The following is a 21,785-nucleotide window of genomic DNA, read 5'->3' as shown; positions in this document are numbered from 1 at the left end:
TGTGCTGCGCTATTTATTATTTGTCTTTGAATGTCTCAATGGCCTCTCTAACCTTGGACTCTTCTCGCCAGGTGATGTAGTCCTCCATCGCCCGATTTATCAAAAACCCTGGCTCTGTCACCACCCGTGTTCCCACCTTAACGTGGCCGTGCGTTACGAAGGTCACTGCTGTGGCAATATCTGGCACCATTTTTGTGGTTGCTAGAACCGTTGAAAGTCTTCTTTTGCAGAAAGAGCTAACACTGACCTTGGAGCATTCAAGAAGACTCTTTGCTGGGACAAGCCCAAGGACGTACAGGCGCTGTGCCAGGTCTTTGGAGACTTGGGTCTTTGTCTCGTCATTGTCGTTGAGCTTTGCCAGCGCCAATGCCAGTCTTCTTATTTTCCCAACCACTCCGTTGTACAGAACGTAAGTTTCTCTTTCCTCTATCTTGAACCGGTTTGTGACCGCCTGTTCTCGTGCCGTGGACGTTCCTTTCCACTCAAGAAGGTTGACTTTTCTCAGTAGCTTCTGCTCGTGGTACTTTAAGTGTCTCATAAAAAATTTACATACCGGGTTGGTATTTGTTCGGGTTGGGGTTGGGGAAGCGTCAAACCAAGAGTATGCCGGGGTGCGGGGTCCATTTTGGTCCTTCCACAGCCATACCCCCACCCAACCACCCAACCCCCAGTCACCCAACCAACCAGCCAGCCAACCACACCCCAGCCACAGACAAATTTTTAAGAACCCGATTACCAAATATGGTAAACTACCCCAGAGCTAACCCGAGCACGCCCAAAAACTAACCCCGATTTTGCCCATGCCCAATACGCACGTACGTTGGCCAGGGACCTTTTCTTTTTTAGAATACAAATTTATATTTGCTTGCCCTAGAAAATGCACCAGAGTATGAATCAAGTGCAGATCCCTGGTACGAAACAAAAAAACCTTAGACAGGTGGTTCAAGGTCTTTTCTTCCTTGCTATACTGGTATCTTCTATTTTTTGCGGGGGCAATGGGTCTAAAAGCATGGACAGCATGCGGAGAACCGTTGTGTTCTTTAACGCCAACAATGTTCCTTTTACCATCGACCACAATGGCGGTGTTTCAACCAACCAAAAAAACGTAGTGGTTGGGATCTACTTTCCGAACACTCCCCTGGAAGTAATCCCTGATAAAATCTATCCCGGGATAATGTTTACCAAGGTTTGCATTGTAGGCTCGGGACAAGATGGCTGTCACCCGAATCCAAAAATGGAAAAAATGATGCTGGAAAAAACGCTAACGGCTTTTGGAGAGATAGATGTGGGCATACTAAGTTTCTCAAATTTCGTTTTCCAAGAAGGCAGTTGTGGAGTTGGCTCAATCCGGCCTAAAAAGACAGAAAGAACCAAGAACGACATTGGGCTGTTGGAGTTCAGCAACATGTCTCTAGACGCCATTAAGGTGGTTCTTTCTTTTTACGACCTCTCCACCTACACCAAGAAGAGCGGCCTGTGTATCCGGATCGAAAACCTTACCGCAGAGAGTCTTGATTTTTTGGACTACAGCAACTGCAAGCACCTGGACACTCTCACAGTTCTGGACGTTCGGGGACTGACCTTCCTAGGATGTGACTTGATTGATAAGATGTGTGTCCATAAAAGCCTTCTGATAAACAGCCCGCTTATTTACGCTAGTCTGACAAAAACGACGGCATTTGCGATCGCAACACAGGCCGTGGATGAGCTTAGCATCCCTTTAATTCTGCTTAAACGCATTATCTACCACCACCGGGTTGCTATTATGACCCAAGCAGTGATAATTTCGCATATTGATGACTCCATCCTTAAACCCCTTTTTAGCCTTGTGGTTTCAGATGATTCCGCATGCACCAGGGTGCAGTCCCTAACTCTTGTCCCAACCAGAGACAACACTATCACCACCAACTTTTTTGAGCTGTCTCTGGAATGGGCCAGTCTTATTTTCCCAGATGTAACGTCGTTATACATCCACTACGATAGCAAGGCAGATCAAGACCTGCACCGCGACATACTGTCATCCAGTGAGCTGTTTTTGCCAGGATTCTCCAGGGTTACCACCCTGGAAACCGAAAGAAGAAGTTATTCCATCACCCACATCAGACAAGGCAATAGTTTGAAGTGGTCGGCATAATGGCAGGTTTCTGTTGCTAGAACAAGAACGTTGCTAGAAATGGCACGCTCGGGTTAGTTCGGCCCAGACCTGAAACAATAAACTGAGGATTCGGGTGTGTTCGGATGTGGTTGGGTGTGGTTAGGTGGTTTAGCCCGTAACAGGACAGTGGGGGGTTGGGGGCTTTATAATGAAATTTAAAATTATTTCGGGAATGCTTCTGCTGCCTGGAGAGGAGACAAACTATTTAACCATTGACCAAAAAACACCAAACAAACTTGTACTGCCATATGTTGGCGGGATCACAACGGCCACTGTTGAATACATCTGCTACAACCACGTGGTCCTGCTCATTACACACGTTGATGGCGTTAAAACGGTCAAAATGAGTGGGGTGCTTCACCGGGAAGATGCTCTTTTTGGGATAAAGGACGAGGACAGGCTGAACGAGCTGTTCTCACCGGGCGACGTTGTTTATGGCCGCATTTTATCCCTTGGCGACACGGGGCACATAGTCCTGTCCACTGCAGACCCGGCCCATGGGGTTATTAAGGCCGTTGACTGGAAGACCCTCAAGGACGTTAAGCTAGTCAATGGGAAGTTCATCTCCAATGGTGTTCCACTTAAGCGAAAAATAGCTAATGCTCTCACATAAATATAAATAGCCAGGGCGTTTATGGGGTTTTCGGGGTGTTCGGGGCTTTCGGGGTGTTCAGGGTTTTCGGGGTGTTCGGGGTTTGGGTTACTTCTCAGGGTCTGTTCGGGGGAGAACAACAATTGTTCCATCGGGGGCGTGGTTGGAGATCGCGACTGCGCCGCTTTCTGACCTGGTTATGAAATATCTAATTGCCTCTAGGGAGATAGGAGCTCTGCAAATGGGGCAGAACTTGCCTTGCAGCTGTTCCAGGCATCTATTGCACACCACATGCTGTTCCTTATCAACAAGACAGAACTGTTCGGGTTTGTCGTCTTCGCTGTTTTGTTCGCTGTCTGTGCTGTCACCAAGCGTGTACATGCACACGGCGCACATCGACTCAAGGATTCTTCCCTCTTTGGGGGTGAGGAGTGCCTGGACGTTCGGGGGCAGCGCGTCTACTCCGTCCAGAGCTGAAGGGTTCCAGGTTTTTTCCAGCCCACTGGCTTTCCAGGTGGGATAGACGTCCAGGTCGATGCATATCATAGAAGGCTTAGCCGCGTGCGTGCAGAGCTTGCACGGGGTATGGGCAATTGTAAGGATCACCACCGAGGGGATGCTGCTGATGTAAAACCTGGTTTTTTTCAGGTACTCTTTAAATTCTGGAGTAACTTTCATCTCAATGCGTATACTGGCGAGCATCCGAAAGCTTTTAGATATGTAGTTGAGCAGATCAAGCCCTTGGGCTATGCCGAGGGTAAAGGAGTTAGTTCGGGCCGTGTGGATCATGAGAAACAGGGCGGCTATTGGCGCGCCGGTGGCTAAGGGCGCGGGCCAGGTGTTTGTCGCATACTCAAAGTTGTCCTCTTGGGCTATGTCAATGTATAGCATGGTCGCCAGAAAAGTGTTACTGGCAGCCAGGGCAACCTTTTTCCACAGCCATAAGGGGACTCTTAGGACTTCCCAGTGTTTGTTGGCCATGCCCTGCACCACTAAAGGTGCCACTTCGATATCTTTTGGGGGGTTGGCGACGATTAGGCCATAGGTAACCGTGTTTTCTCGAAGCGCCTTGCAGTTCAGGGTTTCTAGCGCCAAAAGCTTATACAGCTTCAGAAACTTGAGCTCTCGAACGACAAGGCTGTCCAGAGCGTCCAAAGTCTTTACTTCGGGGGAGCAGCCTATCTCTATGTTGAGCTTGCAACTGCTTAAATCAGAAACCTCAAACAGCCACTTGATAAACAGATCTGCCGTGTTTTTGAGTGACAGCAGAGCTATTTCAAACTTGACCACCTTACCTGGCGGGCCCAGGGCTGGAGAGTTCCCGAAATAGAAGTCGGTGATGTATAGTTGTGAAACGTAAAGGTTTTCAAAGGCTTGCAAAAGTTTTTCTAGCATAACCATAGAAGCTGTTGTGTTCTTTTCATCTCCATAAAGCTTCATGGCATTTATCTTCATGCCGTTAACAAACTTTTCGGGAATGTCTTCAAGATCAAAGTTGCTAAAGTTGAAAGACACAGTTGTCCATTGGGCTTTCAACACACATCTGACATTTTTTTTAACTGTGCTATCTAGATGGTTGTTGGTTTTCTTAAAAAAAGCAATGGTTTCCTCTGTGTGCGGGGAGTCTAGTAAAAAGTCGTGTTCTGCATCGCTAGCTGCTCGGGACAGAGCCGCCGCTAGTAGAGCGAAAAGCAGCCACTTAAGCTCACTTCGGGTAGAATTTGCAGGTTTGGTCTTCATTTTAGAGATAGCTCACTCGGCGGGCGTTTATATAGAGAGAACAGATCATTCTCTCTTTCAAATATGGCATCATGACACATGCCATCTTTCAGATTTATTCTTGGCAGCCTATCTTTTAGCCATTGAGCAAGAACCACTCCCAAACACACCCAAGCCAAACCAAGCCGACCTACACCAAATCATCCCAAACCAGTAAGTTGTCCAAGAGCCGAGGTATGAGGCCGCGGAGCAGCCTCTTTAGGCCAGCTTAAATAATTTTATTAATTTGTTTCGTATGAGTGCACCAGAGAACGAAAACACTGAAACCATTGTGCAGTATCAGCTCTCTCTCCATAAACAGCTAAAAACGGAAAGAATGATACGGTTGGAGAAAAAGATCAACGAAGGGTACGAAACCTCAAGAAGAACCTTAGCCGTTCTTGGATTCAACCCGAACAATCTCCCCCACCCCACAATGACCAACTATGTCCAGATAAGCAATGTAGAGGGAATACTTGAGAGTATAGCTCTGGAGCAAACAACAAAAAATGATGTATCGATAGAGGAGGAGACAAAAAAAATTTACGAAGAGATCTGCAAAAGATCAGTTTCCAAGGCATTTAAGGTCCTAACCGCCCTGGCGGCCACCAAGCTTTCCCAGCACAAGAAAATAAGCACAGTTTGCCAGAGAGAGCTAAAACGGGCCCTTACCAAAACCTCCAAGACCAACCCGGTGCTGAAAGGAAAGCGGATCACTAAGGAGCTGCAGCTTTTCTTTAGAAGGGCGGAGCGCACCCACCGAGAGAAGAGGAAAAAGGAGGAGAAAGAGGATTACGAGCGGCGCAAGAAGGAGGAGGAGGAGAAAGAAGAGGAAAGACAGGCCAAGAAGCTAAACTTCCTGATTACCCAAACAGAGCTCTTTTCCCACTTTATTCTAGGGAAGAAACAAGACGGAGATATGGACGACCATGCCCAAATTGCCCTGGAGGCGGCCGAAAAGCACAAACAGGCCCTCAAAGAGTTTGACGGCCATAAAAAGCCCGAAAAGCTCGAAAAACCCGCAAAGCTCGAAAAGCTCGAAAAGCTCGAAAAGCCCGAAAAACCTGACCAGCAAGTCTACAACAACTCGATTCTGCCGATTTCAGAGGGGGTGAAGATTCCCTCAATTCTTAACTGCACGTTGAAAGACTACCAAAAGCGAGGGCTGGAGTGGCTGGTGAGTCTCTATGACCAGGGCATCAACGGGATGCTTGCAGACGAGATGGGTCTTGGGAAGACGGTTCAGGCGATCTCTTTTCTTGCACATCTTGCAGCCAACGAGGGCATGTGGGGGCCCTTCCTGGTAATTACCCCGGCATCAACACTGCATAACTGGGAGCAGGAGTTTGCCAAGTTTGTGCCCTCGTTTAAGATTATACCATACTGGGGCACGGTAAACGACAGGAAAGCCTACCGAAAGAGCTGGCAGCAGAGAAAGCTCCAAAAAGAAGACTCCCCGTTCCACATCGTGATCACGTCGTACCAGCTGGCAGTTACAGATGAGAAATACTTTAACAAGATTAAGTGGCAGTATATGGTGCTAGATGAGGCCCAGGCGATCAAAAGCAGTGCCAGCACGCGGTGGAAGACCCTTCTCTCGTTTAAGACGCGGAGCAGGCTGCTGCTTACCGGAACCCCCATCCAAAACACTCTCCACGAGCTTTGGGCCCTGCTGCACTTTATTATGCCAACACTGTTCGACTCGCATGGGGAGTTCTCAGAGTGGTTCAAGATTGAGGACGGGGACAGCATTACAGAGGCAGCACGGCTCCGGATGGTCCTCCAGCCGTTTATGCTCCGCCGGGAGAAAAAAGACGTTGCTGACGAGCTAGGACAGAAAATAGAAAAAACCGTTATTTGCGAGCTATCTCCGAAGCAGAAAAGGCTTTACGAGGGAATACGCATGCGTGCCCCAATGGCCTCATTTCTGGACAACACGCTCCCAGAGGACATTGAGGGCATCGAGGGTCTCATGAACATTGTGATGCAGTTTCGGAAAGTCTGCAACCATCCAGACCTGTTTGAGAAGCGAGAGGTTAGCGCAGGGTGGTCGCAGCCGCCAAGCGAGGTCTATGTTCCCAGGGCCCTCAGCAATCTCGCTTTTTTCAAGCGCAGTGCCGTTACAGACAAGTTTTTAATCTCGCGAGATACTGAGCTGCCTTGGATAGACCTATCGCCAAGCAGCAACCCGGCCAAGCGCCTCAAAGTCTGCAGCGGCTTAGACGAGTCGCTTATTCGCTGCCTGGAGGCAGTGATTGTCCCAAAGTGTCTTCCGCCCAAGCAGGTGACTGTATCTCCAGCCGTGGTCCCAGAACCCAAGATCTCACCTATGGTGTCTCTGCCATCAGCAATGCCCCAGGTACAAATCTATGTTCCGTCAATGGAGCGCTTCGTTAGCGACAGTGGGAAGCTAGCAGTGTTGGACACGCTCCTGCCCAAGCTGAAGGAGGAGGGGCACCGGGTCCTGATGTATTTTCAAATGACCAAAATGATTGATTTGTTCGAAGAATACCTGACAGTTCGGAACTACTCTTATCTACGCTTGGATGGAAGTAGCAAGATTTCAAACAGGAAAGACCTGGTTAAAGACTGGCAGTCGAACACCGACAGGTTTATTTTCCTGCTGAGCACGCGCGCCGGCGGCTTGGGCATCAACTTGACTGCTGCAGACACCGTTATCTTCTATGATAGCGACTGGAATCCAACCGCTGACCAGCAAGCCATGGATCGAGCCCACCGACTTGGACAGACAAAACAGGTAACTGTGTATCGCCTCATCACTGCGGGAACGATTGAAGAGCGGATTATGGAAAGAGCGGGTGTTAAGGGAGAAATCCAGAGAATGGTTATCAAAACACACGACTAGCTCCCAGGTAATAAAAACGCCACTACATCAAACGACCTGTTTTGGCTTTATTCACCTTCCTCTGCTGGCTGCGGCCTGCTATATGAAGTAGATGGGAGCTTTTGTTTTGCCTCGCTGCTCAGTGGCTTTGGCAACCTCAAAGTACTCTATCCCCTGGGCAGTAACCTCGGCAATGGCTGCTTTGTTCATGCACCGGTAGCAATAGTTCGGTGCGCTCCATATCGTTATAACCCGGCCTTCAAAGTCTTCCTTGTACCCGCTATCCACCAGCTGGTGCGAGCGAATGATCTTTTCCAGGCCAGCCTCTCGCAGGAACGCGTCAACCTGTGCTTCCCCAAACAGGTACCCTGCACCTCGGCTGTTTTTTTCGTACTCCTGGACCGCCGTATCTGGGTCGCTCCAGAGAAGCTCTGAGATGGTGCCAACCAGGGGAACGTCTCCCACCCTGTCAACTTCAGCAATGTTTTTCAGGGCAGTTTCAGGGCCAATGCCTCCATGAACTGCAAAGATCTTTCCATCAATCACCCCGGCCAGTGGGAGGTACTCAAACACCTCGCACAGAGCCGACCACCCGGCTGGAGTACTGTGCATGCGCATGCACTCCTCATAAAACCCGTACGCAAAAGAAAGGCGGTAAGACTCGTGATTCCCCCGTATCATCCACACCCGGTCCCGATGCCTTATTTTGGTGTGGAGCAGCAGAAGAATTACCTCAAGGGAGTTGGCGCCCCTATCAACGTAGTCGCCCAGGAAGAGGTACTTCTGGCTGGGCTTGGTCCCCACAATGTTTAGCAAGTCAAAGAACTGTCCGTGCACATCCCCAACCACCATAAGACCAGAGGACAGCCTGAGAAGCGAGGGCTCCTCGGCAAAGACCTCACACGCTTCAAGGGCTATCTCTAAGATTTCGTGCAGCGGAACGTCTCCGCGCGTCAATCTCTCCACGAAGAGGGGGCAGAAAAGGGGAGGTTCAGGCGTACCGCTGATTGGCATAAGAATTTTCTAGAAGAGGCGAAACATAAAGAGAAAAATTAATTATTTTGGCAATGAAACAGCCAAAGGTCGATTTATATAAAACACTCGGGCTCACCAAGACGGCCTCAGAGTCAGAGATCAAGAAAGCGTACAGGCTGCTGGCTCGAATGTACCACCCAGACATGCACACAAACAAGCCCGAGGGAGAGAAACAAAAAATGCAGGAAATGTTTAAAGATGTTAGCAATGCATACGAAATACTTTCTGATCCAAAGAAAAAGGATTTCTATGACAAAACAGGCACAACAGCCCCGCCAGGAGTTGATCCCAGCTCCTTTGGTTTTTCAGACATGTTCAGCGGAGACGAAACGTTCCAGGACTTTGGCAAGGCCTTTGGCGGGGGTGGCGGCCACAGGTTCTTTGACCAGGGCGAGCCCCTCTTCGAGGGACTGTTTGGAGGCTCCAACTTTGGAGCTCGCTCAAAACATAGTCGAGCCCCTGCCGGGCCCAACCCAATCCAGGAGTACCACCTGGGGATTACGCTTGAGGAGATCTGCAACGGCGCAGACAAGACGCTGAAGCTTTCCAAGAGGCTAAGAACCGGGGAAATGGTAAAAAAGACGCTAGTTGTTAATATTCAGCGGGGGTATAAAAAAGGAACAAAGATAACTTTCCCGAACGCAGGCGACGAGCTTGCCGATGGCAGGTCCACCGACTTTGTGGTTGTTTTGGACGAGAAGCCCCACCCCCTGTTTAAGCGATCTGGATGCGATCTCATCTACGAGTTTGACCTTGGGCTAAAGGATGCGCTCAGAGAAACGGTTAAAACCATAGGTGGGGTTCTGGGCAACAAAATATCCATTGCCCCGAAACACCTTGGAGCCAATCTCAAAGGAGGTCTTATTGAAGGGGAAGGTCTTCCAGATAGATCGCGGGGATACAAAAGAGGCAACTTGATTCTTTCCCCCCGCGTTTTCCTCGATCTCACTGAGGGTGAAAGGTCTGCTGTTAAAAGAGCTCTTCTATAAGCCAGATACTTTCTAGTACCGTAAAGAAATAAATATTATAAAGGTTTGTGTTGTGTTCGGGTTGGGTTGGTGGCTAGAAACAAGTCAGGTATGCATAGGCGGGCGGTTTAGATTTGGAGGCGTTAGACTAAGACGTGCGAACCTTGTTTGATTAGAAGAAATAAAGCCTGGTGCCGTATGGGGGGGTACCGTGCGGGGTATCATAAAAGCAGATTTTTATTGTTCGGGCTTTCGGGCCTTCGGGCTTTCGGGTTAGTGCAGAGATGCAATTTGCTGCTATCTGTCTTCTTTTTGTGATTCAATCTGGTTTTTCAGGTCTTTGATGAGCCCGGATGTGCTGAAGTATTTGAGGTCTGAGAGTAGCGTTTGAATATTGCCCTTTAGCATGGCGTTTTCCTCCATTAGAGTAGCTGTGTTGTCTTTCTGGACCTTGCCATGAAGAAAAACGATCTCTGGAGTAAAGATGCGCGGAATGCTGGTTGGGTTATGCTTCTTGAAGTGGTCTATCTCCTTGGTGCTGGGCACTGAGTACTCCCTGAAGAGCTCTTCTTTGAGTGCTGAGACTGTAACTTTCCCAGCAATGATGTTTTTGATGAACTTGGCCAGGGTGGGCTGGTTAAGTGAGGACAAAATGTCAATCAGGTAAATAAACTTGTTTCGGCTGATAGCGGTGGTGTTTTGCACAAAAACAAGGAAAGTGGTAAACTCTTTCTTGCTGACACTCTGGCCCTCTGGCGTAAAGAAGAAGCCGTTGATGTTTGAGCAGAGAAAAAAGAGAAGCTTGTACACGGGCTGTATTTCGATCCGTACGAGGTAGGTAAAGGCCACTGCTAGAGCACAGAAGATCTTTTGCATGCCTTTGGGGTCTACATTGCCATCTTCCATGAGCATCTGGTAGTCTGGAGTTGTGCTGAGCGCGTGCATAACCATGTGGACAAGATACAGCCTCTCCTCGTCGGTTTTTGGAATCTCTTCCTTTTCTTGGAACGCCTTGTCCAGGTTATTTATGATCCCGCCGATCTCTTTGTCGCTGAAGAGACAGTTCTTGCTTTCTTTCCCGTTCTCTCCCGGGGAGTCTTTTTCGGGGCGCTGTGGGGCTTCTTCGGGCGTTGGCGGGGCCGGGGTTGATGCCGAGCTGGGGGTGGCGGCTCCCGAGGCAGGCGTTGCCTCTGAAGACGTTTCTAGAGCTGTCTTCTTGCGTTCTTCATCGGCCCGGTGGTTAAAGCACTCTGTGCACGGGAAACTGTCTGTGCACGTAAGAAACGTGTTGTAAAATGAGCGAAGTGGCCGGTGGGTGCGCTTAAACCACGACTTGGTAAAAGCAAGCGACCATATCTCAACCTGGGAGCAGCATGGAATCGACCTGTTCTTTAAAACGCCTGTGTACGCCTCCATGTTGTCTATTTCGTTGTGTGTGAGCCATTTAATAATGGTGTTTGCGTCTTCCATGGTATATGAAGACGCCCCGTCTTTTTATATGCCTTCCTCCTCTGATTGGTTGCTTCTGTTGCTTCTTTCCTCGAGGTAGCGGCGGTGGAGCTTTTGGTGCAGTTGCCCATCTTCTTTCTCCGCAGCGCTATAGACGGTGCCGCAGACGTGGCAGGTGGTGAACATCCTCTGCCCAAAGTTTAGGACGGTCTGTGCTTTCTTCGCGGGCGCACACATACCTTCTGTAGTTGGGTGGCCTCGGAGGTAGTCCGTCTCTTTTATTTCCAAATGCCCCATCAGCCCTGAAGGCTTCTTTGCCGGCGTGCCTGCTGTAGGCGTAGATGCACGCTTCGAAAATGTTTTCATTCGAAACTACTCCAGTACCCTTAAAACCCCTAAACCCCCAAACCCCCTAAAACCCCCTCTATTTCCCCGATCAGCAGCAGCACGGATAGGGCGTATGCATTGAGCTCGGAGAGCTCTTCCCTGATTCTAAGCAGCTGCTTTTCAGGGGACTCAGCGCGCAGCTCGTCTGGGCTGGCCTGCAAGCTCTCCTCCCCCCTTGCAGGAGAAGAGAGGAGGGGGGCGCTCGGCTCGGGCAAAGAGAAAAGCTTGGGGGAGTGTTCTGGGCGGCCAACATCTACCCACATTTCAGAAACGCCTCTTTCAATGGGCTGGTCCAGGGCGGTTTCCAGGGCAGCAGACACAAACGATGGTGTTGCTGGAATGGACTTTCGAGCACAGGCCTCTTTTATGCACAGATTGTCGTTGGCTATTTCGATAAGTCTTTCCACCAGATTGTCAACTACGCTCTTTTCGTAGACCCGTCCTGTGCTTTGGAGCGTTTTCAGGTACTCAATGTATTGCCTGTACTTCCCCGGCACCGGGAGACATCCTAGGAGTAGCGTCTTCATGTTTATTTATTGATCCTCGCACCTATTTGTGCTCGGGTGCTTGGAGCGCTGCTCAGACTGGTGTTGCAGCACTACTCAGCTGATTGGCTATTTTCAGCAACCTCCTGCAAAAGCTCGGAAATAGACTCGTCGATCAGCGCCTGGTGTTCGGGGTTTTCAGTTTTGAACCGAATGAGATAGTCCAGCTGCTCCAAAAGCAGGTGGTATCTCTCTTTCTGGGCCTGAAACACGTACCACTTACAAACAGCAACCTTGATCTTGGAGCAGAGGTTTTTTCTGATTATCTGTGATGCCTGGGTATCGGTGTTGTTCTCAAGACTCTCGGCCATTTGCGCCAGCTGCCCAATTGACTCCCTGGAAGGCCTCTGCACACACCGATTCAGGGCCCTGTGCGCCTCAAGAAGCTCGGCGCTGCATGTGTCTATGTCGTTGGCAGGCTTTTCGGAGAGACAGTGGCAACACTCCTGGCAGATGTCCACGCCCTCCGCAAAGACGGCGCACGCCGTGCACACCCACTTCCCACAGAGCTTGCAGTTCATTCCGCAGATGTAGACGTCCCTGCAGCACTCCATGCACTTGATGCTCTGCTGGTAGGCACAGACCCTGGTCTCCAGGTAGTTCATGCCCAGGCGGACAACCAGGGAAAGAAGGGTAGCATCCTCGCTGCTGGCGTCAATATGGGCGTTGGAGCAGGTGTACGCCTTTAGCCGAGCCGACAGCGTGATTTTTCTAGCCGCCCTCTTCGCGGCTGCTTCATTTACCGCCTCTGTATACGACAGAGTCCTGTCTCGCATGTGGACCGGGCCACCCCCAATAAATGCTTCACAATAGACCAATTAGAAAAACCGTTTATTCTTCCTTCTCTGGGGCTGCGGCAACATCCTTGGCCGTTTCAGAAATCTCTTTAACCTTCTCAGCTGCGGCAGTCTGTGCCGCCTTAATCTGGTCTTTGGGCGAGGCAGATGAGTTGACTAGTTTGATCATATCATAGATGTGAACGTACAAGCTGGTGTTAAGGTAGTCGGTGAACTGGGACTTTCTCACTGAAAGATAGTAGAAGAAAAGAAGCTTTCCGTGGTAGTAAAATGGAATCTTGCGGTGCATGAATGGCACAACCGAGTCAACGCAGGTGAACAGGACAAAGGTAAGCATGTACGAGATGATGTGCTTAACAGTGCCAAGCTCTGGTAAACTTTTCCCAACAATAAGCGATGTAGCAGGGCCAACAACCAGAAGCAGGGCAACTGCGTTGGTCAGGGCTGGCGCCATGCACCGAGAAAATAGGGCAAGGAACACGATAAGAGAGGCGCCTATAAAGACGTGCTCTGCCTTGACCTGTCCCGAGCTCTTCTGCTCTATTTGCTTAAAAACTGGGTATGTCTCTGAAATCTTCCTAACTCTCTCCATGTTCTGTTTTTATTAAAACAAAGAATTAGAATCTTTATTTCCGAGGTCTTGAAACCCTTTTGTTACTGTCTAGGGAAAGACCCTTGCAGTAGGTGTCAACCTCGTCATCGCTGAGTTTGGTAAACACAATAACGAAATCTTTAACCTCAACCGTGGGCAGTGAGTCATTCTCGGCCTTCATTCTGATATGCTTGTTTGGAATGTCTACGAAGGCTGTGTTTGGCACAGCCTCTTTGATGTCTGAAATTTTCACTTCGGCTACCTCCTCTGCTGTTGGCTCGGTGCCTTCCTTGGGGGTTAGAGTAAAGGTGAAAATCTTGTTTTTGAAGGAGTCAACGATTTGCTGTCTGGCAACAGATCTTTTCTCCTCCTTGGCAAACTCTCTATTCTTCTTTTTATCCTCGAAGTAGTCTTTGGCATTGTATATCTCTAAATTGACCTCCTGAAGAACCTTTTGTCTCTTCTGAGTGTTCTCAGTGGTTTCGGTGGTTTCGGTGTTTGCGACGTTTTCGGGGTTTTCAGTGGTTTCGGTGTTTGCGGCGTTCTCGGTGTTCTCGGTGGTTTCAGGGTTTGCGGTGGCTTTGGTGTGCTCTGCTTTGAGTGATAGACCCATGAACAGGGGAAGGTCTGCCTCGGAGATAAGCTCCAAAAAGATCGAGCCTCTAAATACTTTTTTGTCGTCCCTTCGCATTCGGATTAGGGCAATCTTGTCGCTGTACTGGCTGAAATACTCCTCAACGTCCTCCATGGTCATGTAAAGAGGAAGGTTCTTGATAAGAAGGGTTCTCTCCAGGGCGTTGTGGTTTTCTGGAACGGGCGCCTTTCTTCTAATGCGGCCACTGTCTACCTCAAGCACTTGGCTGGCACCCAGCGCCTCTTCTAGCTCTGCTGGGGTTTTGTTGAACGTCTTCATTCGATTGAACTTGTTAATCACGGAAAGAGGTGCCCAGCCGTCATTTACCTCAAGAAGATTCTTTAGAAAGGCGTCTCTGACTATGTTTGCGTCGCTGAAGTAGAACTCGACTCTCTTGCAAATGGCTTCTTTCTCTTGCGGGGTCATTTTAAAATTTTTGCCTCCCGGGTCGATTTAAGCTTTCTTTTTTCGGGGGGTGCCCGTGTGTTCTCCAAGGTGTAAAACCGTTGGAGCAGCTCAATGCCTTCTTCGGGGCGCTCCTGGGTGATTTCAAAGGGGGCGTGCTGAATAGCTTTGAGCGTGTTGAACACCGTTAGGCCCCCAAACCTTGGGTTTTTGCACCCGTAGGTAAGCTTCTTTATCCCGAGCTTTAGAAGCAGAGACATGCACATGATGCACGGCTCACAGGTAACAACCACCTCAACCTCTGAGGGGCGATACTCTTTCCCAAGTCTCTGAAAACAAAGCATTTCGGCGTGGGAGAGAGGGTCTTTGTCTGCGTTGGTGAGATTGTGTGCTTTATCGATGCAGACGCCTCGGTGGAACAGCGCACAGCCTATGGGCACTTCTTCCTTTTTAAAAGCTTTCTCTGCCTCTGCCAGAGCTATGTCCATGCAGATTTTTTTGTGCCGCCCACTTAACCGTGTTAGTTGAAATCTTTATTGCCCCGAGCTCAGGCATTGAGCCAATTAGCAGAGATGCAGTACTCTCTGAACAGCTCTACCAGCTGGGTGTACTCTGGAGACACAACCAGGGCCGAGTGTAGCTTGGCAGGGTCGTCATTGGGGGCATCGAGCGGGATGGTGAAAAACGATAGTGGCAGCCGTATTCTTTCTGGGGGGCCTACACCTTTGAGTGCCGATTCAAGCTTGTTTAGCTGTTCCCCCCTGGCATCTGAAGATAGCGTGTTTATGACTGCAAGGGTCTGTGAAGAGGTCAGAATGCCTAGCTGCAGAGATACCGGGCCGGCCACGCCCCCTTCTTTTTGCATGGAGACAAACTGGGTGAAGGCCCTGAGGAAGGTAAACTTTGAAAACGGGTTTTCAACTCCCAGGTCAAACAACAAAGAAGTAAGCGTGCTTAGGCTTCTATCTAGCTGGGTGTGGTGTTTGGGCGTGAACTTCCCCTTTCTTTGGATGATGTACTCAAACCCGGTGGCATCAATAACCCGGGCCACATGCTCAAAGACCGAGGACACTGCAGCGAGTGGCAAATGGTGGCCCTGGAGCACGGAGTGGACGCTTTTTAGGTGCTGGGTGACCGAGTCGATGGATGGGCGGTTGAGCAGCCTGGCCAGAATGTTGCTGGACTCTGGGGACGCCGGCTTGAAAAGAAACTCGGCCCCCAAAGCGGCCACCTCTGCAGCAATCGCCTTGCACCCCTCGTTGAACACGCCTTGGAGCATATCGGAGGTTAGAGGCCCCGGGTAGATGCGGGCCAGAAAAATGGCGTTGGAGAGGAAGAAGCCAACGGAAAGAGCGGCTGAGGCTTTGTTCACCACCAGGGCAGCTAGGGCCGAGGACTCAAAGGCTTTGGTTGCAATTTTTATGTTACCTGACATGCCGCCCTTGCAGGCAGCTGCTGTCCTAAAAAGAGCAAAGGCGCAGGTGACCGACCGGTAGTAGGTTGCGTGGGTTGGTGAGATGTTCTGGGTAAAGATCCGGCATATTTTCTTGAACACTTCGTGCTCTACCTGCACCTGCTGCAAACTATGGGCCATTGGCTTGCCGTCCAGCGTATTCTGGGGGTTGGTTGTTAGTTTGTGGTACTCGCCGCTGGATAGCTCGTACAGCATAACCTCTATCTTATGGCTCAGCTCTGTTACCAGAAGGTCTTTCTCTTCAATTACTTTCTGGGACTGTTCCAGCTGGGCTCTTAGCAGGGCTATTTCCTTGGTACACTCAGCAATGTGGGCAATTTGGAAGGTGTACTTGCTTTCAAGGGCGGTGCATCCGCCACACTCTTCTTTCCGGGGCGTTTTTTGTGCTCTAAATGGCCGAATGCTTCCGGAGGACTCATCTGAGCCCTGTGGGTCAAGGCTTGGGCTGGTGGTATAGGGCGAGGTTGCTGGGGGTGTTCGGGGTGTTTGGGGTTGTAAGGGTATTGTTTGGGCCGAAACGGCTGCTGATGGTTCTTTTGTCTCAGCATCTCTTTTTTCAGGTACCTGCCCGGCCTCCTCCAGCGCCTCTTTTTCTGCCCTGACCCTCTCCAGCGCCTCTTTCTCTGACCGCAGCTGTTCCTGCGCCTGCTTCTTCTGTGCGAGACTGCCAACCACGGCTTTCAGGGCCTGGGTCATAAGCAGCTTCTTTATGCACGCTGCACTGTGCTGCTTTTCTTGTTTTTGCCGCTCCATCTCGTGGTAGACTTTTTCGGTAAGAAAGACGTAGGTAGTGCCTGTCTGCGCTTCAGTATCGTGGGGGTCTGTGTCATACTCGGCCATAAACTCCTCCTTGGTCATTTTCACAAAGAAACCTAGCATATATATCTTGATTGTTTCAAAGACCCCTGAAAACCTTAGCTGCTTCTGGACACCTGTGCGGGAAAAGGCTCCTAGCTGCTGCGGGTTGATGCAGCGAACATAGTGGAGGGCGTGCTGGTTGATTTCACCAAGAAGTGCGTGCAGGCTCTGCTGAAACTCGCCAATGATCCCCGTTCGGGTCATTTGCCCCTTGTGACTGTCTGGGGTGTGTAGCAGACCGAGCGCGCTGGTATTGAGCACGCTGTAAACGTCAGCGTACCTGTTCCGGTTCTTCTGAATGATCCCAGCGGCCGAGTACTCTACCCTGCCAGCATAGTGCTCAATTTCCAAGGTGGTCTCCCTTGTTTTGACTGCGCCCACAAGCGAAAGCTTCTGTAGCCAGTTCTTAGCGGTGCCGCCCGGAAGAAAGGACTCCTCGTCAAGAAGCTTGACAAGCCCAAGGGACCCTTCAAACAGGGACACGGCCTGCGAAAGATGTGCGAGCTTTTCAAGCTCTATGCCCTCCTTTTTGAATGCCTCTCTGTTTTCCAGAATGACCCTTTTCACGTACTCTTCCTGGATCTTTTCGTTCGCGTAGTTAATGCAGAGCTGGTCCAGCCCGTTCTCCTCCATCACTTCAAACCCGTATATGTCCAGCACTCCTATCTTAACCCACCCTCGCGTCTTTTGCTCCGCCGCTAGCCTATCTCCCGAACCTGATACCACCTGTGTGGCTGAAATGGGCGGCCTGGATATATCTTTCATAAACTCCTCCAGCTCGGGATCGCTCAGGTAGCTCATTAGGTCCTCTGCTCTGTCTGGCGTGTTTAACCCGGCGTTAATAGCTTCAACTGCCTGGGTAAACACTCTCTCGTAGATCACCCGGATAAGCGTGTCTTTGATTGTTTGGGCTTCGCATGCCGTCCGCTTTTTTTGGATTTTCTCTCTTCCAACTGTCATTTCCTTGGTGAGAATAAGGTGTTCAATCGTTTGCGGCGATACTCCCAACAGCTCTGCCGCCCCGTCAACAGAAGACACCGATGCCCCCTCCTCGCCCCCCTCGATCTTGACCTCAACCAGGCGCATCACCGCTAGCAGGGCCTGGAATAGCAGCACCACCTGCGCCCTCCCAACCCCGAGCTCGTAAAAGCAGCATAGAAGAGAATGCATCTTCCGGAATGCAGGCGTCTGCCCGGCAGCCCCCTGGAGCATTTGGAGCATCTTTATCACGTGGAAGTTTTCATGCCGCAGAGGCGCCCGGCCCTTCTCCAGAAGAAAGGCTGTTATCCGCGCCCTGGCCATTTCCTCCCCCTGATAAAAGATCTCAACGTACTTGCCAAATCGGGACGAGTTTTCATTGTTGCACGTCCACGCGTTGCCAAAAACCTCCAAAGCTGGCCCAGCATGCATCAGCTTCTGGCTGACCCCTCGGTCCTCCGCGCACCTGGTGAGATACTCAAGGATGTGGCTGGCGTTCACTGTTTTCCCCGACCCGGACTCTCCGCTAAGAATAATTGTTTGGTCCCTGTTTTTCTTCACCCCCTGCCACGCCCTCTCTGCAATGGTATAGATGTGCGGATACTCTCTGGCCGTTTGTGCCCGGGCGGCGTGCTCTTTGGTGTAGATCCCCAGCTCTCGCTGCGGATTGAGAGAGACAAGCGCGGGGCCTGCAAACGTATAGATTCGCCCCTCTTCGTATCGCGCCTGCACTATCTCTACCACCTCGTCCTCTGAAAACTTGCCAACGGAGGCCAAATCACTCACCTCCCCTCGCTTTTTGTCCATGCAGAAAGAAATCCAATTTTCATTTATTGGAAGCGTGTGAAACACTGGTTTTATTCCTAGTTGTCCATTCCGCAGTCAACAATAATAACGGGCGACAGTGGTGCGTTGGCTGAGCTGGTTACGGGCGTGGACTCGATCTCTCTGACTACATCCATTCCTCCAATAACCTCTCCAAAGACCACGTGCTTGCCGTCGAGCCAGCTAGTTACCTGGGTGGTGATGAAGAACTGGGAGCCGTTGGTATTTCTTCCTGCGTTAGCCATTGAGAGCATCCCTGGCTTGGTGTGCTTAAGAGTGAAGTTTTCATCTTGGAACTTTTCGCCGTAAATGCTGGCACCGCCTGTTCCATCTCCTCGGGTGAAGTCTCCGCCCTGGATCATGAAGTCTTTGATAACTCGGTGGAACTTGCATCCCTTGTAGGAGTACTTTTTGGCGTTGTCTCCCACACAGAGAGATCTGAAGTTTTCAGCGGTTTTTGGGACAACGTCACTTCTTAGGCGAATGGTGATTTTCTTTGGCTCGCCTTTCTGGCCAAATTTGACCATCAGGTATACTACTGGGAGAGCATTTCCATCTTTGCTTGTGTTCATTATTGCTAGGATAAAAAATTAAAAACTTAAGTATTGGGCTTGGCGTGATTTTGGCGTGGTTTGGCGTGGTTTGGCAATGATCGGTGCACGTCGCCATGGCTTGGGCTCGGGCCAGGGAAGACTTTGGTCCGGCAATCTGCCATCGCATCTTGAGCCCTGTGGGTGGATTTAGTCTGTGTGGCCACTGCTGAGGTAGATATAGAGCACAATCCGGTTGGAAAAGAATCTAAGAATGGTGGAAAACTGGTTGTGGCACCCTCGGAGGGGCACCTTTCTGCCTGCATAGTCTTCCAGATAAAAGAGGAAGTCCTGGTACTCGCTCAGCTCAATTTCCGACTCTCCCACGCACGAGAACGATGGGGAAATCGCTGAGGCAACCACCAAAATAGATCGCCGCATGAGATCATCGAGGGAGGAGGCCATTGGAAAGTCCAGAAATAGAATTTTATCTCCAAAAATAACCTGGGCTGTTGCAGTCCCCTCGGAGCTAAAAGTGGAGTACAGTGCTTGTCTTTTGTTCATGCTGGGCAGAAGATTTCTTCGTATTAGAGTGTTTCACTTTCATTTTAAAACAGCACCGAGAATTTTTGAGATGGACGTAGTGACAAAGGACGGCACAAAGTTCCATTTGGCCCCGGAGCTGTTCAGACAGAGCGTTTTTTTGAGACATCTCTCAGAGGAGGCGTCTATTCCCAGCGAGGGCGTCCACCTACTTGTTGACTCCGATGTTTTCAGAAAGATTCTTGTGTTTTTAGAGAACCATTCGAGCGACCCAGAGGTCTCAGAAGACTACGACGCGTTTGACGTAATGCTCAATGATTTTGACAGAGAGTTTGTAGAAATGGACAACGTTCTTTTGTTTCGGGTGACATCAGCAGCCAACTACCTTCACACGCCTCTGCTCCTGGAGATATGTTGCAAGGTGATTGCAGACTCCCTCAAAGAAAAGACCACCGATGAGATAAAGAAGTATTTGGCAATCCCAAACGACATCCACCCAAAAGAAGAGGAGACTGCCATCCAAAAGGAGTACGAATGGATCAGCTAGTAATAAATACAGTTTATTCACTATTTTGTCGTGCAGCACCCAGCTCTGCTCTTGGTTAGGTTAAAGTAGTGGGCCGACATACTTACAAGGACGTGGGTAGCATCTAGATGTGTGTGCTCCTCAAGGGCTTCAGCTAAGAGCTTGGCTTTCTGGAGAAGCGAGGACAGAGAGCTTCTAAGGGCGCAGGTGTGCACGCCCATCTCTTTCTTCATCGTTGCAACCATCTCTTCATACGTTGCAAACACGATCGGCTGCTTGCGGGGCTCTACCTCTACTGAACCTTGTTTGATTGCTGTACTCGTATGCAAAGGAGGGGGGAGAATCTTCCTCGTAGCCTTTAGCCTTCGTATTGCCCGGGCTGTTGGAAGCTTTTTCAGCGGGATTGAAAATGGGGGAGTGGTCTTTCTTTTGGTTGGCAGCAGTCCTGGGAAGAGTTGCTGTGTTTCTGCGTCGATTGCCTGGATGCTTTCAGTCTCTATGCCCTTCTGCCTGAGCACCATCAGCAACTGTCTCGGTGTTAGCTTTGCTAGGTCTCGCTCGACCAGCTCTTTGTACTTGACGTACTTTGGAAGTCCCTTCTTCCGTCTTCGGGTTTTCTTTGGGGCCTGGACCTCTTCAATGTCTAAGAATGATTGTGGGGATGGAGGACAGTTGTCCTCCCATTGAAGCTTTTCTTCCTTGCTACACTCCATTATGACCTCTGCCAATTTGCATTTATTCTGTTTTTGGCGGTGGCGGGAAGGCGTCTTTTTAGTTTGGCGGGTGGACAGGGGTGTTGTTGTGGTGCGACCGCGGATCTGCCTCCCCTCGCCTGTGCCCCGTGGTGTGCCATCCAAAGCCAATTTGGTGCTGCCTATCCCAGCTGATCCCGAACACCCGAGCGCTCAAAACGTTCGACAACTCTCAAAACGTTCGAAATACCCGAAATACTCGAAATACTCGAACAGACAAAGCTAGCGGTTTTTATCGCAGCATTCAGCTACCTTCTTTTTTTCTCTAGCTTCCGAATGCAGGTGTAGAGTATGGTTGAAACGTTGCCAACGGCCAGGGCCCCGATAAGAATGGACCCAATAAATGGCTGGTAGTGGTTCCACTTGTTCAGGCAATGCAGGTGGTAGATGTAGTAGGAGACGTACATCTGGATAACCTGGAAGAAAATAAGGAAAAAAACGACAATGCCTAAATTGGCCGAAAGGGAGACGCTTAATATGTCACTGGTCGTTTCCAGGGGATGCGCCTTCTTCAGAGCGCGCAGCACGTAGAGTCTGCGCATCTGGTATTGGTATTGGAACACCTGGGAGCACGAGTGCAGGAACATGAACTTCAAAATTGGCGTTCTAATTTGCTTGAAAGACACCTCTGGACAGGTTAGCATCATCCCTGTGAGCACAATGCATACATAGTGGTGCAGCAGCCACCACCCCTTAATATTGCTCCCGTTGTTGATAAGAATGTGTTCTCGAATAGTTAGTGTTGAGTATATGTACATGTGAGCCAGCACCTGAATGGTGTCGAGTATTTTGCTATCTATAAAAAGAAGATTGCATGCTGTTAAAATTGTTACCATCACTGTTGATGTGATTTTGAAGGTTTCATAGTTACTTTTGTACTTGAACTTGTTTCTGTCTGGAAGCTTTAGCTCGTCAACTCCTAGGGTGAACTGAAGCAAGATGCTTTTGGAAAGTTCGTTTTCAACTGCTCGCGTGATCGGTCCGGGCTTCTCGCCAGTTTCTGCACTCAGTTTTTTCACTTCTTTCAACGTTTGCTCCAGGGCTGTCTTTGTCTTTTCTGTCTTGTCCCGGCACTCCTGCAACGACTCCTTCAGAGCCGAAAGTTTCAAAGAAAGAGCCTCCATATATTTGCAAAAG

The 21,785-nt window shown here is 50.0% G+C and overlaps 20 protein-coding genes across 20 annotated transcripts; 5 read left to right on the top strand and 15 right to left on the bottom strand.

The window, feature by feature from the left end:
* Positions 1-16: 16 nt before the first annotated feature.
* NEDG_01077 (U3 small nucleolar ribonucleoprotein IMP3) lies at positions 17-538 on the bottom strand (the record flags this gene model as incomplete). Its single annotated transcript, XM_067688495.1, has 1 exon — positions 17-538. One exon carries the CDS (start codon positions 536-538, stop codon positions 17-19), a length of 522 nt encoding a protein of 173 aa, XP_067543683.1.
* Positions 539-877: 339 nt separating this feature from the next.
* NEDG_01076 (uncharacterized protein) lies at positions 878-2,134 on the top strand (the record flags this gene model as incomplete). Its single annotated transcript, XM_067688494.1, has 1 exon — positions 878-2,134. One exon carries the CDS (start codon positions 878-880, stop codon positions 2,132-2,134), a length of 1,257 nt encoding a protein of 418 aa, XP_067543682.1.
* Positions 2,135-2,327: 193 nt separating this feature from the next.
* On the top strand, positions 2,328-2,768 carry NEDG_01075 (exosome complex component CSL4; the record flags this gene model as incomplete). The annotated part of the gene is made up of 1 exon (XM_067688493.1): positions 2,328-2,768. One exon carries the CDS (start codon positions 2,328-2,330, stop codon positions 2,766-2,768), a length of 441 nt encoding a protein of 146 aa, XP_067543681.1.
* Positions 2,769-2,855: 87 nt separating this feature from the next.
* NEDG_01074 (uncharacterized protein) lies at positions 2,856-4,487 on the bottom strand (the record flags this gene model as incomplete). The annotated part of the gene is made up of 1 exon (XM_067688492.1): positions 2,856-4,487. One exon carries the CDS (start codon positions 4,485-4,487, stop codon positions 2,856-2,858), a length of 1,632 nt encoding a protein of 543 aa, XP_067543680.1.
* Positions 4,488-4,761: 274 nt separating this feature from the next.
* Positions 4,762-7,371, top strand: NEDG_01073 (DNA helicase INO8; the record flags this gene model as incomplete). The annotated part of the gene is made up of 1 exon (XM_067688491.1): positions 4,762-7,371. One exon carries the CDS (start codon positions 4,762-4,764, stop codon positions 7,369-7,371), a length of 2,610 nt encoding a protein of 869 aa, XP_067543679.1.
* A 78-nt stretch (positions 7,372-7,449) lies between these two features.
* On the bottom strand, positions 7,450-8,364 carry NEDG_01072 (serine/threonine-protein phosphatase 4 catalytic subunit; the record flags this gene model as incomplete). The annotated part of the gene is made up of 1 exon (XM_067688490.1): positions 7,450-8,364. One exon carries the CDS (start codon positions 8,362-8,364, stop codon positions 7,450-7,452), a length of 915 nt encoding a protein of 304 aa, XP_067543678.1.
* Positions 8,365-8,417: 53 nt separating this feature from the next.
* Positions 8,418-9,374, top strand: NEDG_01071 (uncharacterized protein; the record flags this gene model as incomplete). The annotated part of the gene is made up of 1 exon (XM_067688489.1): positions 8,418-9,374. One exon carries the CDS (start codon positions 8,418-8,420, stop codon positions 9,372-9,374), a length of 957 nt encoding a protein of 318 aa, XP_067543677.1.
* Positions 9,375-9,650: 276 nt separating this feature from the next.
* NEDG_01070 (uncharacterized protein) lies at positions 9,651-10,823 on the bottom strand (the record flags this gene model as incomplete). The annotated part of the gene is made up of 1 exon (XM_067688488.1): positions 9,651-10,823. The coding sequence occupies one exon, from the start codon at positions 10,821-10,823 to the stop codon at positions 9,651-9,653; it is 1,173 nt and encodes a 390-aa protein (XP_067543676.1).
* A 24-nt stretch (positions 10,824-10,847) lies between these two features.
* NEDG_01069 (uncharacterized protein) lies at positions 10,848-11,168 on the bottom strand (the record flags this gene model as incomplete). Its single annotated transcript, XM_067688487.1, has 1 exon — positions 10,848-11,168. The coding sequence occupies one exon, from the start codon at positions 11,166-11,168 to the stop codon at positions 10,848-10,850; it is 321 nt and encodes a 106-aa protein (XP_067543675.1).
* A 29-nt stretch (positions 11,169-11,197) lies between these two features.
* On the bottom strand, positions 11,198-11,716 carry NEDG_01068 (uncharacterized protein; the record flags this gene model as incomplete). Its single annotated transcript, XM_067688486.1, has 1 exon — positions 11,198-11,716. The coding sequence occupies one exon, from the start codon at positions 11,714-11,716 to the stop codon at positions 11,198-11,200; it is 519 nt and encodes a 172-aa protein (XP_067543674.1).
* A 71-nt stretch (positions 11,717-11,787) lies between these two features.
* Positions 11,788-12,510, bottom strand: NEDG_01067 (uncharacterized protein; the record flags this gene model as incomplete). The annotated part of the gene is made up of 1 exon (XM_067688485.1): positions 11,788-12,510. The coding sequence occupies one exon, from the start codon at positions 12,508-12,510 to the stop codon at positions 11,788-11,790; it is 723 nt and encodes a 240-aa protein (XP_067543673.1).
* Positions 12,511-12,565: 55 nt separating this feature from the next.
* Positions 12,566-13,123, bottom strand: NEDG_01066 (uncharacterized protein; the record flags this gene model as incomplete). The annotated part of the gene is made up of 1 exon (XM_067688484.1): positions 12,566-13,123. One exon carries the CDS (start codon positions 13,121-13,123, stop codon positions 12,566-12,568), a length of 558 nt encoding a protein of 185 aa, XP_067543672.1.
* A 34-nt stretch (positions 13,124-13,157) lies between these two features.
* NEDG_01065 (lupus La protein) lies at positions 13,158-14,183 on the bottom strand (the record flags this gene model as incomplete). The annotated part of the gene is made up of 1 exon (XM_067688483.1): positions 13,158-14,183. One exon carries the CDS (start codon positions 14,181-14,183, stop codon positions 13,158-13,160), a length of 1,026 nt encoding a protein of 341 aa, XP_067543671.1.
* Positions 14,180-14,650, bottom strand: NEDG_01064 (tRNA-specific adenosine deaminase 2; the record flags this gene model as incomplete). The annotated part of the gene is made up of 1 exon (XM_067688482.1): positions 14,180-14,650. One exon carries the CDS (start codon positions 14,648-14,650, stop codon positions 14,180-14,182), a length of 471 nt encoding a protein of 156 aa, XP_067543670.1.
* A 59-nt stretch (positions 14,651-14,709) lies between these two features.
* On the bottom strand, positions 14,710-18,279 carry NEDG_01063 (myosin V; the record flags this gene model as incomplete). The annotated part of the gene is made up of 1 exon (XM_067688481.1): positions 14,710-18,279. One exon carries the CDS (start codon positions 18,277-18,279, stop codon positions 14,710-14,712), a length of 3,570 nt encoding a protein of 1,189 aa, XP_067543669.1.
* A 56-nt stretch (positions 18,280-18,335) lies between these two features.
* Positions 18,336-18,869, bottom strand: NEDG_01062 (peptidyl-prolyl cis-trans isomerase B (cyclophilin B); the record flags this gene model as incomplete). Its single annotated transcript, XM_067688480.1, has 1 exon — positions 18,336-18,869. The coding sequence occupies one exon, from the start codon at positions 18,867-18,869 to the stop codon at positions 18,336-18,338; it is 534 nt and encodes a 177-aa protein (XP_067543668.1).
* A 168-nt stretch (positions 18,870-19,037) lies between these two features.
* NEDG_01061 (uncharacterized protein) lies at positions 19,038-19,292 on the bottom strand (the record flags this gene model as incomplete). The annotated part of the gene is made up of 1 exon (XM_067688479.1): positions 19,038-19,292. One exon carries the CDS (start codon positions 19,290-19,292, stop codon positions 19,038-19,040), a length of 255 nt encoding a protein of 84 aa, XP_067543667.1.
* A 169-nt stretch (positions 19,293-19,461) lies between these two features.
* Positions 19,462-19,917, top strand: NEDG_01060 (S-phase kinase-associated protein 1; the record flags this gene model as incomplete). Its single annotated transcript, XM_067688478.1, has 1 exon — positions 19,462-19,917. One exon carries the CDS (start codon positions 19,462-19,464, stop codon positions 19,915-19,917), a length of 456 nt encoding a protein of 151 aa, XP_067543666.1.
* A 20-nt stretch (positions 19,918-19,937) lies between these two features.
* NEDG_01059 (uncharacterized protein) lies at positions 19,938-20,609 on the bottom strand (the record flags this gene model as incomplete). Its single annotated transcript, XM_067688477.1, has 1 exon — positions 19,938-20,609. The coding sequence occupies one exon, from the start codon at positions 20,607-20,609 to the stop codon at positions 19,938-19,940; it is 672 nt and encodes a 223-aa protein (XP_067543665.1).
* Positions 20,610-20,896: 287 nt separating this feature from the next.
* On the bottom strand, positions 20,897-21,772 carry NEDG_01058 (uncharacterized protein; the record flags this gene model as incomplete). The annotated part of the gene is made up of 1 exon (XM_067688476.1): positions 20,897-21,772. One exon carries the CDS (start codon positions 21,770-21,772, stop codon positions 20,897-20,899), a length of 876 nt encoding a protein of 291 aa, XP_067543664.1.
* Between the last annotated feature and the right edge of the window lie 13 nt (positions 21,773-21,785).

The sequence above is a fragment of the Nematocida displodere genome, assembly GCF_001642395.1.
Source record: "Nematocida displodere strain JUm2807 chromosome Unknown 3, whole genome shotgun sequence".
In the NCBI taxonomy this organism is placed as follows: domain Eukaryota; kingdom Fungi; phylum Microsporidia; genus Nematocida; species Nematocida displodere.
Note: the sequence above shows the minus strand (reverse complement) of the source record. Positions and strands in the feature narration are given on the sequence as shown.